Genomic DNA, 13807 nt, shown 5'->3' on the forward strand with positions numbered 1-13807 from the left:
GGATTTCTTTTTTTTTTTTTTTGGCTGCATTGGGTCTTCGTTGCTGCACGCAGGCTTTCTCTAGTTGCGGCGAGCGGGGGCTACTCTTCAATGAGGTGCGCGGGCTTCTCATTGTGGTGGCTTCTCTTGCTGTGGAGCGCGGGCTGTAGGTGTGCGGGCTTCAGTAGTTGTGGCACGTGGGCTCTAGAGCGCAGGCTCAGTAGTTGTGGCACATAGGCTTAGTTGCTCCACGGCATGTGGGATCTTCCTGGACCAGGGCTCGAACCCGTGTGACCTGCATTGGCAGGGGGATTCTCAGCCACTGCGCCACCAGGGAAGCCCAAGGATTTCATTTTTTATAGAATTTTTTTTTTTAAGTTGAGATCTAATTTACACATTATTAAATCTATCCATTTTAAGTGTGCAGTTTGATGACTTTTAGTATAAACATACAGGTGTGTAGCCATCACCACAATCCAGTGTTAGAACATTTCTACCACCCAGAAAGTTCTCTCCTGCCTGTTTGAAGTCAGTCCCTGCTCTCAACCCCTTGCAACCGCTGATCTGCTTTCTGTGTCTATAGTTTTGAAATTTCAAATAAGTGGAATCAAGCTATATGGAGTCTTTTGTGTCTGGTTTCTTTCACTTAGAATAATGTTTTTGGGGCTTCCCTGGTGGCGCAGTGGTTGAGAGTCCGCCTGCCGATGCAGGGGACACGGGTTCGTGCCCCGGTCCGGGAAGATCCCACGTGCCGCGGAGCGGCTGGGCCCGTGAGCCATGGCCGCTGGGCCTGCGCGTCCGGAGCCTGTGCTCCGCAACGGGAGAAGCCGCAACAGTGAGAGGCCCGCCTACCGCAAAAAAAAAAAAAAAAAAAAAGAATAATGTTTTTGGAGGTTCATCCATATTGTCGCAAATATCAACGGTTGGGTTCTGCGTTTGCAGATATGGAGGGCTGACTGCACTATACCATTTTATATGAGGGACTTGAGCATCCTCGGATTTGGGTAACCTCAGGGATCCTGAACCAATTCCCCAAGGAAACCAAGGGACAACTGTGTACTATTGTCTAGATGAACTTTGTGTTCATATATTCACCAGTTGATGGACATTTGGATTGTTTCCATGTTTTAGCTATTGTGAATAAGGTCACTATGAACATTTTTTTTTTTTTTTTTTACAAATGTTTGTATGGATATATGCTTTTATTTCCCTTGGGTGGTTGGGTCATATGGTAGGTGTATATTTAACGTTCTAAGCAACGGTCAAACTGGTTTCCAATGGGGTTACACCATTTTTCATTTCCACCAACAATCTGTCCTGATTGCTCCACATCCTCGTCAGCACTTGATATTGTCAGTTTTTCTGATTTTAGCCATCCTAATCTGCGTGAAGTGGTATTGCATTGTGGTTTTGATCCACATTGCCCTTGTGACTAATGATGTAGGTCATCTTTTCATGTGCTTTTTGCTGTTTACGTAGCTTCATTGGTGAAATGGGGATTCAAATCTTTTGTTCATTTTTTTATTAGGTCTTATTAGTAAGTCGTAAGGGTTCTTCATATGTTGGTGAATAAATGACCTTTATTAGATATATGATTTGTAGCTTGGCCCAAGCCTGACAGTGAGTGACTCCTGGGCTCCAGAATTCCTGGGGTGTCAGGGAGTTGGTCAGGGGATTAGAATGTTGGATTTGGCGGACTCTGGGGGGCGGGCCAAGGCTGGCAGGCATGCGCATACTCCCATCAGCTCACCTGGGCATGTAGGTGCCACTACTTCGTGCCTTGCAGGAGCTCGTTTTCCTTTGCTCTTATGTCTAACCACCCTGTGTGAGGAGCTGATCCTTCCCATGGCTATGCCAGGACGTTAATAGTGTTGGCTCATCCTGCTGGCCTGGGAGCCTTTCTGGGGACACATATTCCTGCTGTGAGCATTGTGGGTTGGCTTCTGTATTAGTCAGAACTTCTTTGGTTGCAAATGACAGTGTCCCTCAAAGAGAATTAGGCAAAAAGACATAACAATGACTGTGTGTGTCAGGATTTGTTGGCTGATGTAAGTGAAGGGCTCAAGTGACCAGCTTCAGGTTCAGCTGGATCCAGGCCCTCCAAATCCTGGGACTTAGCTCTGCTTTCTCTGTGTTGGCGTTGTTCCCTGGCAGTCTCTTCTGTGTAGTAATCCTGCAGCTCCTGGCTTTCATCCCACACCTAGACAGCCCCAGAACAAGAAGAACACCTTTTCCTAAAGGTTCCAGCCAGAGTCCAGGCCCTGATGCTCCTTGGGTCACATGATCTTCCTTCAGCTAACCATGGGGCTCTGGCCAGGCCTGGGTCATGTGTCCACTCTCGGTGTGGGGATGGGGGGTCAGCTTATATAAGTCATATGGCTCAAGAATGGAGAAAAGCGTTCTCTAAAAAGGAATGATATTCTGTGACCATGGGTGGGATAAGGTTATGGCTGGACGGGCAAAGGGTGTGGCATCCCCTACTGCATGAGTTTAATGTCCAGAAGGCACTAATTTCACCTGTTCCCGAGGTCCTGAGGGGGTGATGCTTTCTCCCAGAATCCTCTGTCCGTCCGCGGTGCTGTGCATCCCCTCTCCCCACTGGACAGTGTGCTCCCCTAGGTGGAGGACGCATCCTGCCTGCGGCTCTGGGGCAGGACAGGGCCTGGCCTATGGTGAGCCCTACATGAATACCTAGTTCGAGAGAGGGTGTGCACACAAGACAGTGGGGGAGTAGGGGATGTGGGCCTGTCCTTTCTGCCTCTCCCCCAACTCCCCTGCAGCCAGTCCCATCTTTCTGTCACCTAGTACCCTGAGCTGATCACCATGGAGATTGGGGGCTTCCCCTCTCAGGAATCCCCTTTGTCAAACACTAGTGCCCTATTTGCCATATGCATCGCATCCTTCTCTGCTTAGTCATGAAAACAGGGAGCTGTCATCGCGGGAGGGCAGGCTGAGGGCATGGCGAGTCCATCCTGGCAGGGGGTTGAGGCAGGTGTAAGCTCCTCTGTATGTGTGTCGCCGCACCTGGGGTGGAGTGGGTGAGTGCTGGATGGTGAACCCAAAGCTGGCGTATGGCCTGTGTGGTGAGGCTGGTTGATTAAATTAGATGTTGCTTTGTCCAGCCTGCATTGAGGGATGTGAGCTGTTGGCTGGTCCTAGAGGGTCTGGGGGCCACTGGAGAGTGACCCACTGGGTTGCCCATGCATGTCAGAATCTGCTGGCCAGTGCTCTGTGGTGAGAGCTGCATTCAGCTGTTGGTGGCCGTGCTGACCTGCATGGTCCCGCTGAGGGGGCTGCTGGGGTTAATAGAGCCTGTGCCTTAGCCCCCTGAGCCGGCTTGCTCCCGATCTTCACCTCCTGGGTCTCGGATGTAAGAGAGAGTGTGTGCCCGACCCAGAGTCTGGCAGACTGGAACACATGTCCTGGCAGCGCCACCGCCATGCCGGGCCCACGCCTGCGGCCACTTCTCTATACCTCAGTTTCCCTATCTAGAAAATGGGGACGACCGTGGTCCCTGCCTCACGGGGCCAGGGGTGCTCTGCCAGCTGGTGACGTTGTGATGTGACCCCTCCTGTTCTCTGCCCACAGGTGAGTGACGATGGCGGAGAGCACGTGACCTGCACGGACCCTTCTCTGCCCACCGAGTGGCACCGCCATGCAGAAGCCCAGCGGCCTGAAGCCCCCCGGCCGCGGGGGGAAGCACTCAAGCCCCATGGGCCGGACGTCCACTGGATCAACCTCGGCCTCTGCCACTGTGACAGCCACTGGCTCCAAGGAAGGTGCGCAGGGCCAAGGGGGGAGCGGGGGTGGGTAGTGCTTCTTCTGGAAGAGCCAAGGGAACTTGGGCTGCTCCCTGACCAGCCTGGAGGCCAGCAGTTCCCAGAAGTTCTTGTTGATGTCTGACCACATCCCTTTGAAAATTAACGGGCAGGGACACATGCTTTATGTGCATTGTTCCTTTTCACGCTCCTCCAAATTTGGGAGGCAATACCACTGTTGGCTTCCCTTAGGGATGAGGAAATGGAGGCCCAGGGAGGCATGGCAACTTGCCCACGTCACTCAGCCTGGAAAACACAGCCCGATTCAAACTCTAGCCTCTGCCAGCCTCCCTGCCCCGACTCATTCCCCTTCCAGGGTCTGAAATGATCCCCATCTTCCCATCAGCTTTCTTGTCTACCACCCAGACCTATGCCCTTTGAGCTTTACTTGTGTAACCTCTAGTCCTCCTGCTGGTGGGCAGAGGGTTCCTGGCAGGGCAGGGGTAAGGCCAGCTGCTCGGGCTGGATGCACCAGCTCTGAAGGCAAATGGGTTGAGGACAGCTGTTAGCTATTGGCTTTTTCTAGTGATAAAAAGTAAGAGAGTCCACTCTGTAATATTTGGAAAGTTTGATGTAGGGGTAAAATTGCCTATAATCTTCCTTAGAGGTAACTATTACTATTTTGGTTTATATCCTTTCACTTTTTTTTTAATCTTTGCAATCATGCATATACAACTTGAAAATCTGCTTTTTTCTTTTTTTATAAATTTATTTTATTTATTTTATTTTTGGCTGCATTGGGTCTTCTTAGCTGCACGTGGGCTTTCCTCTGGTTGCGTCGAGCTGGGGCTACTCTTTGTTGCAGTGCACGGGCTTCTCATTGCGGTGGCTTCTCTTGTTGCGGAGCTCGGGCTCTAGGCAGGCGGGCTTCGGTAGTTGTGGCACGCGGGCTCAGTAGTTGTGGCTCGCAGGGTGTAGAGCGCCGGCTCAGTAGTTGTGGCGCATGGGCTTAGTTGCTCCGCGGCATGTGGGATCTTCCCGGACCAGGGCTCGAACCCGTGTCGCCTGCACTGGCAGGTGGATTCTTAACCACTGCGTCACCAGGGAGGCCCTCTTATTTTTCACTTTGGTAAATAATGCTGTGATGAACATCTTTGGCACAAATTCCCGCTTTGACGACACTCCAGCCAGCAGGGTAAGACAGGGTCCATCTCATCTGATTGGCATGGAAGTTTGGAGAGGCAAAACCAGTCACAGGCCAGACTGGGAATCTGGGCCCTGGGTAGGGTCAAGTGAAGTTTGAGCCAAAGGCACGGGCAGTTGACAGAACCAGGTCCCTGGGAAAGCCAGACAGCTAGCATGGAAAGGTGAGGAATATGTGTCATGTGGCCCGTGGACAGCCCTGCCTGGTACAGGCTTGTGTGGAGGCCCAGACAGCCCCTTTCAAGGTGGCAAATCCTCCTTTCCTCATTTCTGAGCCTGAGAAGAACGTAGGCAGGGAAAAAACAAGGAGGAAAGGCTGTTCCGGGTCAGGGAACAAGTAACACAAGGACCCTGAGGCAGGAATGGATTGTTTGTTAAAACAGAGAAAGAAGACAAGTCTGGGTAAAGAGGAGTGTGAAATGAGGTTGGGGAGGGCGGCAGAGGCAGGTGGTGAAGGGCAGGAGGCTGGGCTTGTTTTAAGTGTGATGGAAGCTGTTGGAGAATGTTAGCAAAGATTGTCTGGTGTTGTTGGCATCCCTCAGGCCACCAGGCAGAGGGCGGGTTGTGGGGGGTTAAGAGCGGGGCTGGGAAGACTGGTGAGGAGGCATGTGGTCACCCGGGCGAGGATGTTTGCACTCACTGCCAGGGCTGGGGGAGGTGAAGGGGCTGACCACCATGAGTGGGCTGCAGGGAAGACTTCCTGGAGGAAGTGTGAGTGAGCTCAGCCTTAAGGAAGCGGGGAGTGTAAGTGTGGAGGAGGACGACGATGTGGGGCCTGGAGACAGAGCATGGGCAGAGGCACCAAGTGGGCCTAGTGGTCTAGAGCGGGTGGGAGTTGTATATCCCACTGGCTGGAGAAGGGCCCCAGCCAGGCTTGACCCTGACCTTCTCCTCCACTGGAGAGAGCCCCTAGCACCTTTTGGACTCTTTCCTCATTGCCTCTTCTCTGATCCAGAGGGCCTGAGTTCTGGCTCTGATCCAGCTCTAATGTCCCTCCTGTGTGACCTTGGAAGCATTACTTAACCTCTCTGAGCCACAAATGGGATAATGTCATTTCTCTCAGGGAATCAAGTGAGTTAATAAATGGGAAGTGCCTGCAGGCACAAGACTCATTAAAGAGTAATTTCTTTTCCTTTCATCCCTCCATAATCTCATTACAGAAAAATTTGAGTGATAAAAGAAGGAACTCCCATTACCCCTCCATTTCACCTAATCACAGCCACCACTGTGTCATATTCCTTCTGGTCTTTTTTCCTGTTCACATGTTGTTGTTTCAAGCAGTTAAGTCATGGGTTGTATCCAGACTTGCATCCTACTGCTTCACATTTGATTGCGTTCTGTGGGAAGTGCCCCCCGCCCCCGTGCTACGGCAGTGTCCTCTGTGCCATCATTTTGAATGGCTACATCCTGGTCTCTCGAGGGAAGGGGAATGGCCACACTGTGTGGCCTGCTGATTGCCTCCTGGTCACACCGCATGGTGGTCTGGGGGCCGCTGAGGGTGGGGGCTGGGTGGTCAGACTCTGCCTGGACCCCAGCCCCGCAGGCCTGTTCCTGTGTGGGAGAGGAGGTGCCACTCCATGAATGCCCGATTGATCACAGAGACACGCCCCCTGCCGAGGGACATGGTGGCGGCAAAAGGCTGCAGCTGTGGTTGGTGCCGCCCTCCTTCCCGCTCTGGCACCTGCTGCCTTTGCAGGTCAGAGAGAGACGGACCCCCGGGCTGGGGGAGGGAGCAGAGAGCCGGGAGCAGTTGGCCAGGGCAGTGGAGCCCTGTGACAGGGGAAGGGAGATTTCTGCCGCCCAGAGCTGCTTTTGTCCCTGCTCCAGGTCTCATAACAAGAGTCCCAGCAGAGGCGGGATGTGTGACTGCAGCAGGGGAGGACGGTGGCCCCACTCCTGGCCCACAGGCTCCCTCATCCACCCCATGGGACTGGCCACAGCTCTCCGAGGTGCTGGAGGTGCCCACCCCCATGGGACGCTGGGAGGCTGGGACTCCGGAGGTGGGTGCTGGAGCACCAAGAGAGGGTCTGGCAGAGGCTGGAGCCTGGTGGTGGTTGGAGGGGGGCAGTTGCTCTGGGAATCGGGGCAGTGGCAGCCTCCCAAAGCATGAGCTCAGCCTCCGGGCAGAGGATCTGCCAAGGGTCAGGCCTGGGCTGATGCCTCCGCCCCGCCCGGCCTGTGTCGGTTCCCAGAGCAGCAGGACCAGAGGGGCCGTGGGAGGGGGTCTCTTATACCAGGAGGTGGCCCAGAGGTGGTCAAAGCAGGTGCACAGGAAGGCGGTCTGGGACCCACCAGTGGGCCAAAACCTGGGTGGGGCCTCTAGGTCAGGGGCAGCCCAGCCAGATGGGATGGACCCCCTGGAGGCTGTTTCAGATCAGGCAGTCGGGACGGGGGAGGGGGTCCTCGCTCAGGAGGTGACACTGGTGTGAAGATCTTAGTGACAAGCAGGAACCCGCAAGGTCAGGGAGAGGGCATCCAGGCAGAGGCAGTAGTGGCTACAAAAGTCGAGTCTTGAGACCTCTGAGGACGGGGATGGAGAGCGGCTTGAGAGGCCTGGGGAGGGTTGTGAATGGGCCGGGGCAAGCATGGGAGCTGGGGAGCTGTGACCCAGGCCGCCTGGGGGTTGGGAGCCTATCCTGGGCCTGAGGAAGATGTGGGGGGAGCTCAGGTCTCCGGGCTGGTGGCCCAAGATGCTGCTGGGGTTAGGCCTTCTCTTTGGGTCAGGAGCAGCCGGCGGTGGTCGGGCAGGTCCAACACTGCTGGGCAGTCGTAGGAGCCACGGCAGGCTGTGCACAGGAGCCCTTAGTCCTTCCCGGGGTCTGCTTCTGAGCCTCAGGTGGGGGCAGGCCAGGCTAGGCTGTGGGTGTCCCTCTTGGGACAAGAAGGGCTGGCCGCAGGGACCTGGGGAGGACTCTAGGGACAGGGACAGACCATAGGCCGCTGTCGAGGTCCCTCCGCCCTTGCCCCCCACTGGGGCAGGCGAGTCCTTGGAGGGCCTCTCCCATCCCTTGCCCTGTGGTCCAGCCGCAGAGATTTCCCATCCAGGAGGGACGACGTTTGACACTTGTGTGTCACAAGCCGGCCCTGCAGCAGGTGTCTTCTCACATTTCTTTCTCATTAACAACTGAGTGAGAGAACTGCTCTTCTGTCCATTTGAAAGATGACAGAACTGAGGCTTGGAGGTCTCAGCTGAGTTGCTCAGAGTTACAGGGCCAGAGGGTAGCAGGGCTGGGCTTGGTCTAAAGCTGGTTCAGGCTGCTGGCACCCACTGCCCCCCAGGGCTGAGGCAGCTGGGGTGGCTGGACTCCTGAGTCCACTCCCACACTCTGCTCACGCACCGGCTAGATGGGCAGGGTTGGAGGAGCGATCTGTTCTCGTTAGGTTGGTCACAGCTATCCCCCAGTGTGCCTGTGGCCTTTGCACACGTGGGGGACCCAGGACACAGGAGGTCGAGGACGCGTGTGCATGGGCGTCCCCCTCAGAAAAGCAGTGGGCCACTTGGGGCAGGGTCCACCTCCTATATATTGATCTCCCCCAAGGGGCCCAGAGCTTTGCAGTTCTGGCTTATTGAGCTGGGGCCCGGGTGCTCCCACACCCTGTGGGTGCTCCAGACATGGGAGCCAGCCTGATGTGCCCGGGGTGGGGTGTCCCACAGAGCTTCACAGCTGGCTTCTAATCCTAGACACTGGCCCCACTCCACTCCACCCCCGGAGGTTCGTGTCTTTCACCTTGATCCCCTACGTGGGTAGGTGGCTTCATCCCCATCTTTTTTTTTTTTTTTTTTTTAACATCTTTATTGGAGTATAATTGCTTTACAATGGTGTGTTAGTTTCTGCTTTATAACAAAGTGAATCAGTTACACGTATACATATGTTCCCATATCTCTTCCCTCTTGCGTTTTAACTGACCTGTCCCAGATGCTGCGCAAACCTGGGCAGAACCAGGACCAACTTCCAGCCCTTGCTCCTGCAGAGCTAGCACTGGCTCCAGGCGGCACTCACTCCCTTCAAGGTCAGCTCTCCTGTCCTCCCCTGACCACATCCTAAACTTTTTAATGGCATCAGGATGGGGAAAGCCAAGCTGAGCTTTTCTGTGGCTGGGCTGCGGATGGGCGGGGGGCAGGGCAGCCTCCTAATGTTCCTGACGACGCCCAGAATCGATCGGGAATGGGGGCGGGTGGGGGGGTGAGCTGGGGGAAGCAGGGGCCCAGCTGCCAGCGCCCGCCTGCCCGCCTGCCCGCCTGCCCGCCTGCCGTGGCCGGCGTGGCTGTAGCAGGGCTTCTCCATGGGGAGCTGGCTCTGCTCTTTCCAGGGTAAGCCTCCTGCATCTTTTTCTCCCTGGGGCCTCAGCTGAGTCTGCTGGGTAGGGGCTCTGTCCCCCTGGTTTGGGAGTAAGGGGAACAGAAGGGGGCTTCTGAGTTCCCTTTGGCTCAGGAAGGACGCTGAGCAATCCTTGGGACTGGGGCCCGCCCCGGAACGGCGTGGTAGAGGGTCCCTTCTGCAGGGATGGATGGCTGGAGACAGCGTAGCAGGGGATTTGCCGGGCCTGTGGTGGCCACAGGGGGCGGGCCCTGCCTTGGTCAGAGTGGGTTGGGAGGGGTCTTTCCAGAGCCCATATGGGTGGGGCGCTGTCAAGGGACTGACTGGAGGGTGGACCGGGCTGGGGGGCTCACGGTGGTAAAGCTGGCTCCCTTGAGGAATGCTCTAGAGACCCCATCCCTTCCTTTGGACCTCCGTGTTGAGTCCCTGCCAGGAGAGCCGCGGTCTTAGAGCAGAAAGCTGCTTTGGGGTTTGTGGGGCATTTATGTACGTTGCATTGGGGCCACCAAGGAGGGGAGGTCAGGGTCGTGTCCAGGGTATATTTCAGCCCCATTTTGGGGCTCCAGGGATGGAGAAGGGGGTCTGTGTGGACCCCACCTCCCAGGGCTTGTGTTCTGGGTGGGGTGTAGACGTGTACCCTGGCAGCCTGGGTGGCAGGCTGTGCCAACCAAGGAAGAATGGAGTTCCGTGGGGTGGCAGTGCCAGTGAGGGGTGGTGGAGCTGGCCTGATGGGCAGGCAGGGTTTCCTTAGGCGACACAGAGAAAAAAATGCTATAATTTTAGGCCAGAGTGACCATGTACTGCCGGGGACAGCCCTAGTTTATGCTTGTGGTCTTGGCATGGTACTATATTAATAGCACCTCTTTTCTCTCCACCGTGTCTGGTTTTGGATTATAAATTATGTAGTCACCTTATTTATAGCCCTTCCTAAGTCATCACACTGCTCATTTGCACATTAAAGGCTCTGACAAGTCCCGCAGCAAAGTAACCTTAACTTTGCTTAAGCCCCTGTTCCTCAAGTTGTTTGAATTTGGAGATTAAGGTTTTGTTTTCATGATACCTATTAATGCCTTGTGGAACTATGTTCTATGGAACATTTATAGATATGCTTTTTTCCCTCTGGCCTTCAGGCGCAAAGGGCCAACTTCATCATGCTCCTTGGTGCACGTCATATCATCACTGTGGGTCCCTCCAAGGCCCCTCTTGTGTTTTTGGGGTTTTTTGTGGTACGCGGGCCTCTCACTGTTATGGCCTCTGCCGTTGCGAAGCACAGACTCCGGACGCGCAGGCTCAGCAGCCATGGCTCACGGGCCCAGCGGCTCCGCGGCATGTGGGATCTTCCCGGACCAGGGCACGAACCCGTGTCCCCTGCATCGGCAGGCAGACTCTCAACCACTGCACCACCAGGGAAGCCCCATCTTGTGTTTTTTAAATTGATCCCTTTTTATCCTGTTTCCTATTCCCGTTTCCCCCACCCCCCGGCATTCATACCTGTGTACTGTGCATTGGGACACTCTTGAACCCTTTCTCACCAAGCATCACATCATAAACACTTCCCCCTGTAACCTGGAAAAATTATTTTTAAAGAGTACTTAATAATCCGAAAGACTTGACCATAATTTATTTAACTGCTTACTATTTTGGGGGCCCCTAAATCCAGGTTTTGTTTGTTTTGTGAATAACAAGACAGTGAGTCTGTTTTTTCTTTCTAAATTATTTCCTTGGGAAATGGGCCACAGATGACATTATTTTATTATTTTCTTTTTCAAATATTGTATTTCATTTTTTATTACGTTATTCATTTTATTACACAAGTAACATGGGCTTCTCGTAAAAGCCAAAGGTTAACATAAAAAGTGATACCCATCTAGAGAGTGAAAATGAGTCGGGGGAGTGATGATGTGGTTGGGTTTGCCTTCAGAGGGCTCACGCTGATGGCTCTGGAGGAGGGCCTGAAACAGGGGGCTGGAGACTAGATGCTGGAGACCCTTCTGGAAGCTTCTCTGCTGAGCAAGGTGTGAAATCTCAAGGACTTGATCTCGGGAGGGGTCTCTGAGACCCTAGAGGGAGGTGTGGATTTAGGAGTTATTCTGTGAAATTGCTAGATCTTGATGAATAACTGGTTTGGGGGTGGTGGGGGCGGGGGGAGGAGCCATGAAGGTTAGTGGCCTGAGTAAATGGATGGGTGGGGGGCACTCCCGAGATGGGGAGGACAGAGGAGGAGCTTTTGGAGGTGGGGTCACTTTGGTTCAGGATGTCTAACGTGAAGTCCCGGGGGACATCCAGGAGAAGGCAGCTGCTGGAAGGGCAGGTCTGGCGGCCAGGGAAGGGATCTGGACTGGAGAGAACAGCTTCATTCTATGTCATTTTGTGTCACTTGGATCTTTTACAAGGGGAATTTATTAACGTCTTTTAAAAAGCAGAAATGTGACAGCATGTAAGCAGTAGCTAATGGTGCAGGAGAGCGTTAGCTTATAGGGGAGCTGGGTGTAAAGCAGGGAGGGTTCCCAGGCACTGACCAGAGAACAGGGACATTTTTGCTGCCTCTCGCCCCCTCCCCGCCTGCTCCCTGCGTTGGAGACAGGTCAGGGGCTTGGTCCTTCTCTGTCTTCTCTTCCTGTCTCTCATTCACAGGGTCTAGATAATTTAGACGGTTCTTTGATGGGCCACCATCCAGGGTGTGGGCTGGGATAGGGCCCATGGTGTGCTGGCGCTGGCCCAGGCTGGCTCACGAAAACCAGTTGTGAAATTGTCAGGAATTTTGCAAGCTAGGTATTAAACACAGCCGTCATTTAAACAATCAGATTGTGTGAACTTAAACTTAAGTACATTCTATTAAAAACATAGGCAATAAATATTCAAAACTCATGACTTCTAGTGGTTCTCCTAGAAGTGTTTATACCACCAATACTGCTACTATTTTACTGCTGGTAAAAAAGCTACTATTTACTACTAGTAAGATTTTGTAGCATGTGTGTTTTTTTGGTTTTGTTCTGTTATTTATTTATTTATTTATGGCTGTGTTGGGTCTTTGTTGCTCGCACAGGCTTTCTCTAGTTGCAGTGAGCGGGGGCTACTCTTCATTGAGGTGCACGGGCTTCTCATTGCAGTGGTTTCTCTTGTTGCGGAGCACGGGCTTTAGGTGCATGGGCTTCAGTAGTTGTGGCGCACGGGCTTAGTTGCTCTCTGGCATGTGGGATCTTCCTGGACCAGGGATCCAACCCGTGTCCCCTGCATTGGCAGGCAGATTCTTAACCACTGCACCACCAGGGAAGTCCCCAGCATCTGTGTCTTTGAGGTTATTTACTCTATGTTGGAAATACTATATATAATCTCTTCCCAATTCTGTGTTCAGTGGCATCTTGCTGGTAGCTTGAGATGGATCATGGTGGGAGAATTTACACTATGGAAATTGGCAAAGGCTACAAAATCAGGGTTATTATTATTATTTTCTTTTTTCTCTTGGAGAACGAGTTAAGCCTTTCCCGGCACAGCACTGGCTGGAATATAGGTGGAGAGGTAGTGGATGGAGACCACCCCGTCGGAGAGGACCACCAGCGTGGGCCAGGGTGGAGGACTGGGGAGGCCCCAGTCCTGTCACGGGAGCAGGGAGCCTTGAGAGGAGCATGGACAGCAGGGCCAGGCACCACAAGGCCAGGAAGGGCCCCCTGCAGTGCAGCGAGGCATCCTTGCAGGAGAAGTTTCCAGAGCGGGGAGGGGTCAGGAGCTGACGGTCAGAGAGGGACTGGGAAGCAGAGTCTTATTAGGACATGGAACCGTTTCCTTCTAGACACTGCTGGAAGGAAAAATACCAACTGCAGGAAGAGCAGAGGACTGAGTAATATCTAATTACAGCCTGGCTTGTGTTTTTGACTTTTAAGTACCACACACACACACACACACACACACACACACACCCCTACACGCACAGGATAAAGCGTGGAAAAACACACACCAAGATGTTAACTGTGATGATGTTTATATGATGGAACTATAGGTCCTTTTCTTTTTTTTAATCAGTAACTATGTTTAAAATTTTTTCTGCAATGGACATGAATAATCCATGTAATAAACATTTAGAGAGAGAAAAGCTTGTTTGCTGGGAAGGAGAATGGGTGACAGCAGGAGGGGGCGAAGTGAGGGAAGCTGTTTTGTGGGCCAGGGCGGTGTTCATGCCACCCGTGGGCCCTCTGTTGGAGGGCCATCGCGGGGAGAGGAGAGAGGTGGCGGGGAGGCGGGTCCCAGGGAAGACCAAAGGGGGATGGAGGTTTGCTTCTAAAAGGAGAAGAGGGTTCTTAGCTTTCCTCTGGAAACACAGGGAAAATGGGAAGGGCTCAGGGAGGTACAAAGGCAGAAGGGGGACCAGGTGAACTAGAAACTGCCTGGAGTGAGCCTCAGATTCCTTGACTGAAGAAATGGGAGCAACGTTCTGCAGCTCGGATTGTTGACTATTCCATGCACCCAGCACAGAGACAGGGTGGGCCCCAGTTCTGAGCCGGCAGTGCAGTGCAGTTTGCATGGAGGGCCTGCTGCGGGGAACCAGGCTGG

At 53.6% G+C, this 13807-nt stretch overlaps 1 protein-coding gene across 2 annotated transcripts in view; it reads left to right on the top strand.

Annotated features, from left to right (window-relative positions):
• Positions 1-13807, top strand: part of CLIP2 (CAP-Gly domain containing linker protein 2) — an 80584-nt gene that overhangs the window by 15538 nt on the left and 51239 nt on the right. For both annotated transcript variants that reach the window (XM_082644389.1, XM_082644388.1), the window contains exon 2: positions 3568-3758. In XM_082644389.1, coding sequence (XP_082500515.1) covers positions 3635-3758 — 124 coding nt within the window. In that variant the 5' untranslated portion in view covers positions 3568-3634. The remainder of the gene's footprint in view (positions 1-3567; positions 3759-13807) is intronic.

This window comes from Mesoplodon mirus, assembly GCF_964341445.2.
Source record: "Mesoplodon mirus genome assembly, chromosome: 15".
NCBI lineage: Eukaryota > Metazoa > Chordata > Mammalia > Artiodactyla > Ziphiidae > Mesoplodon > Mesoplodon mirus.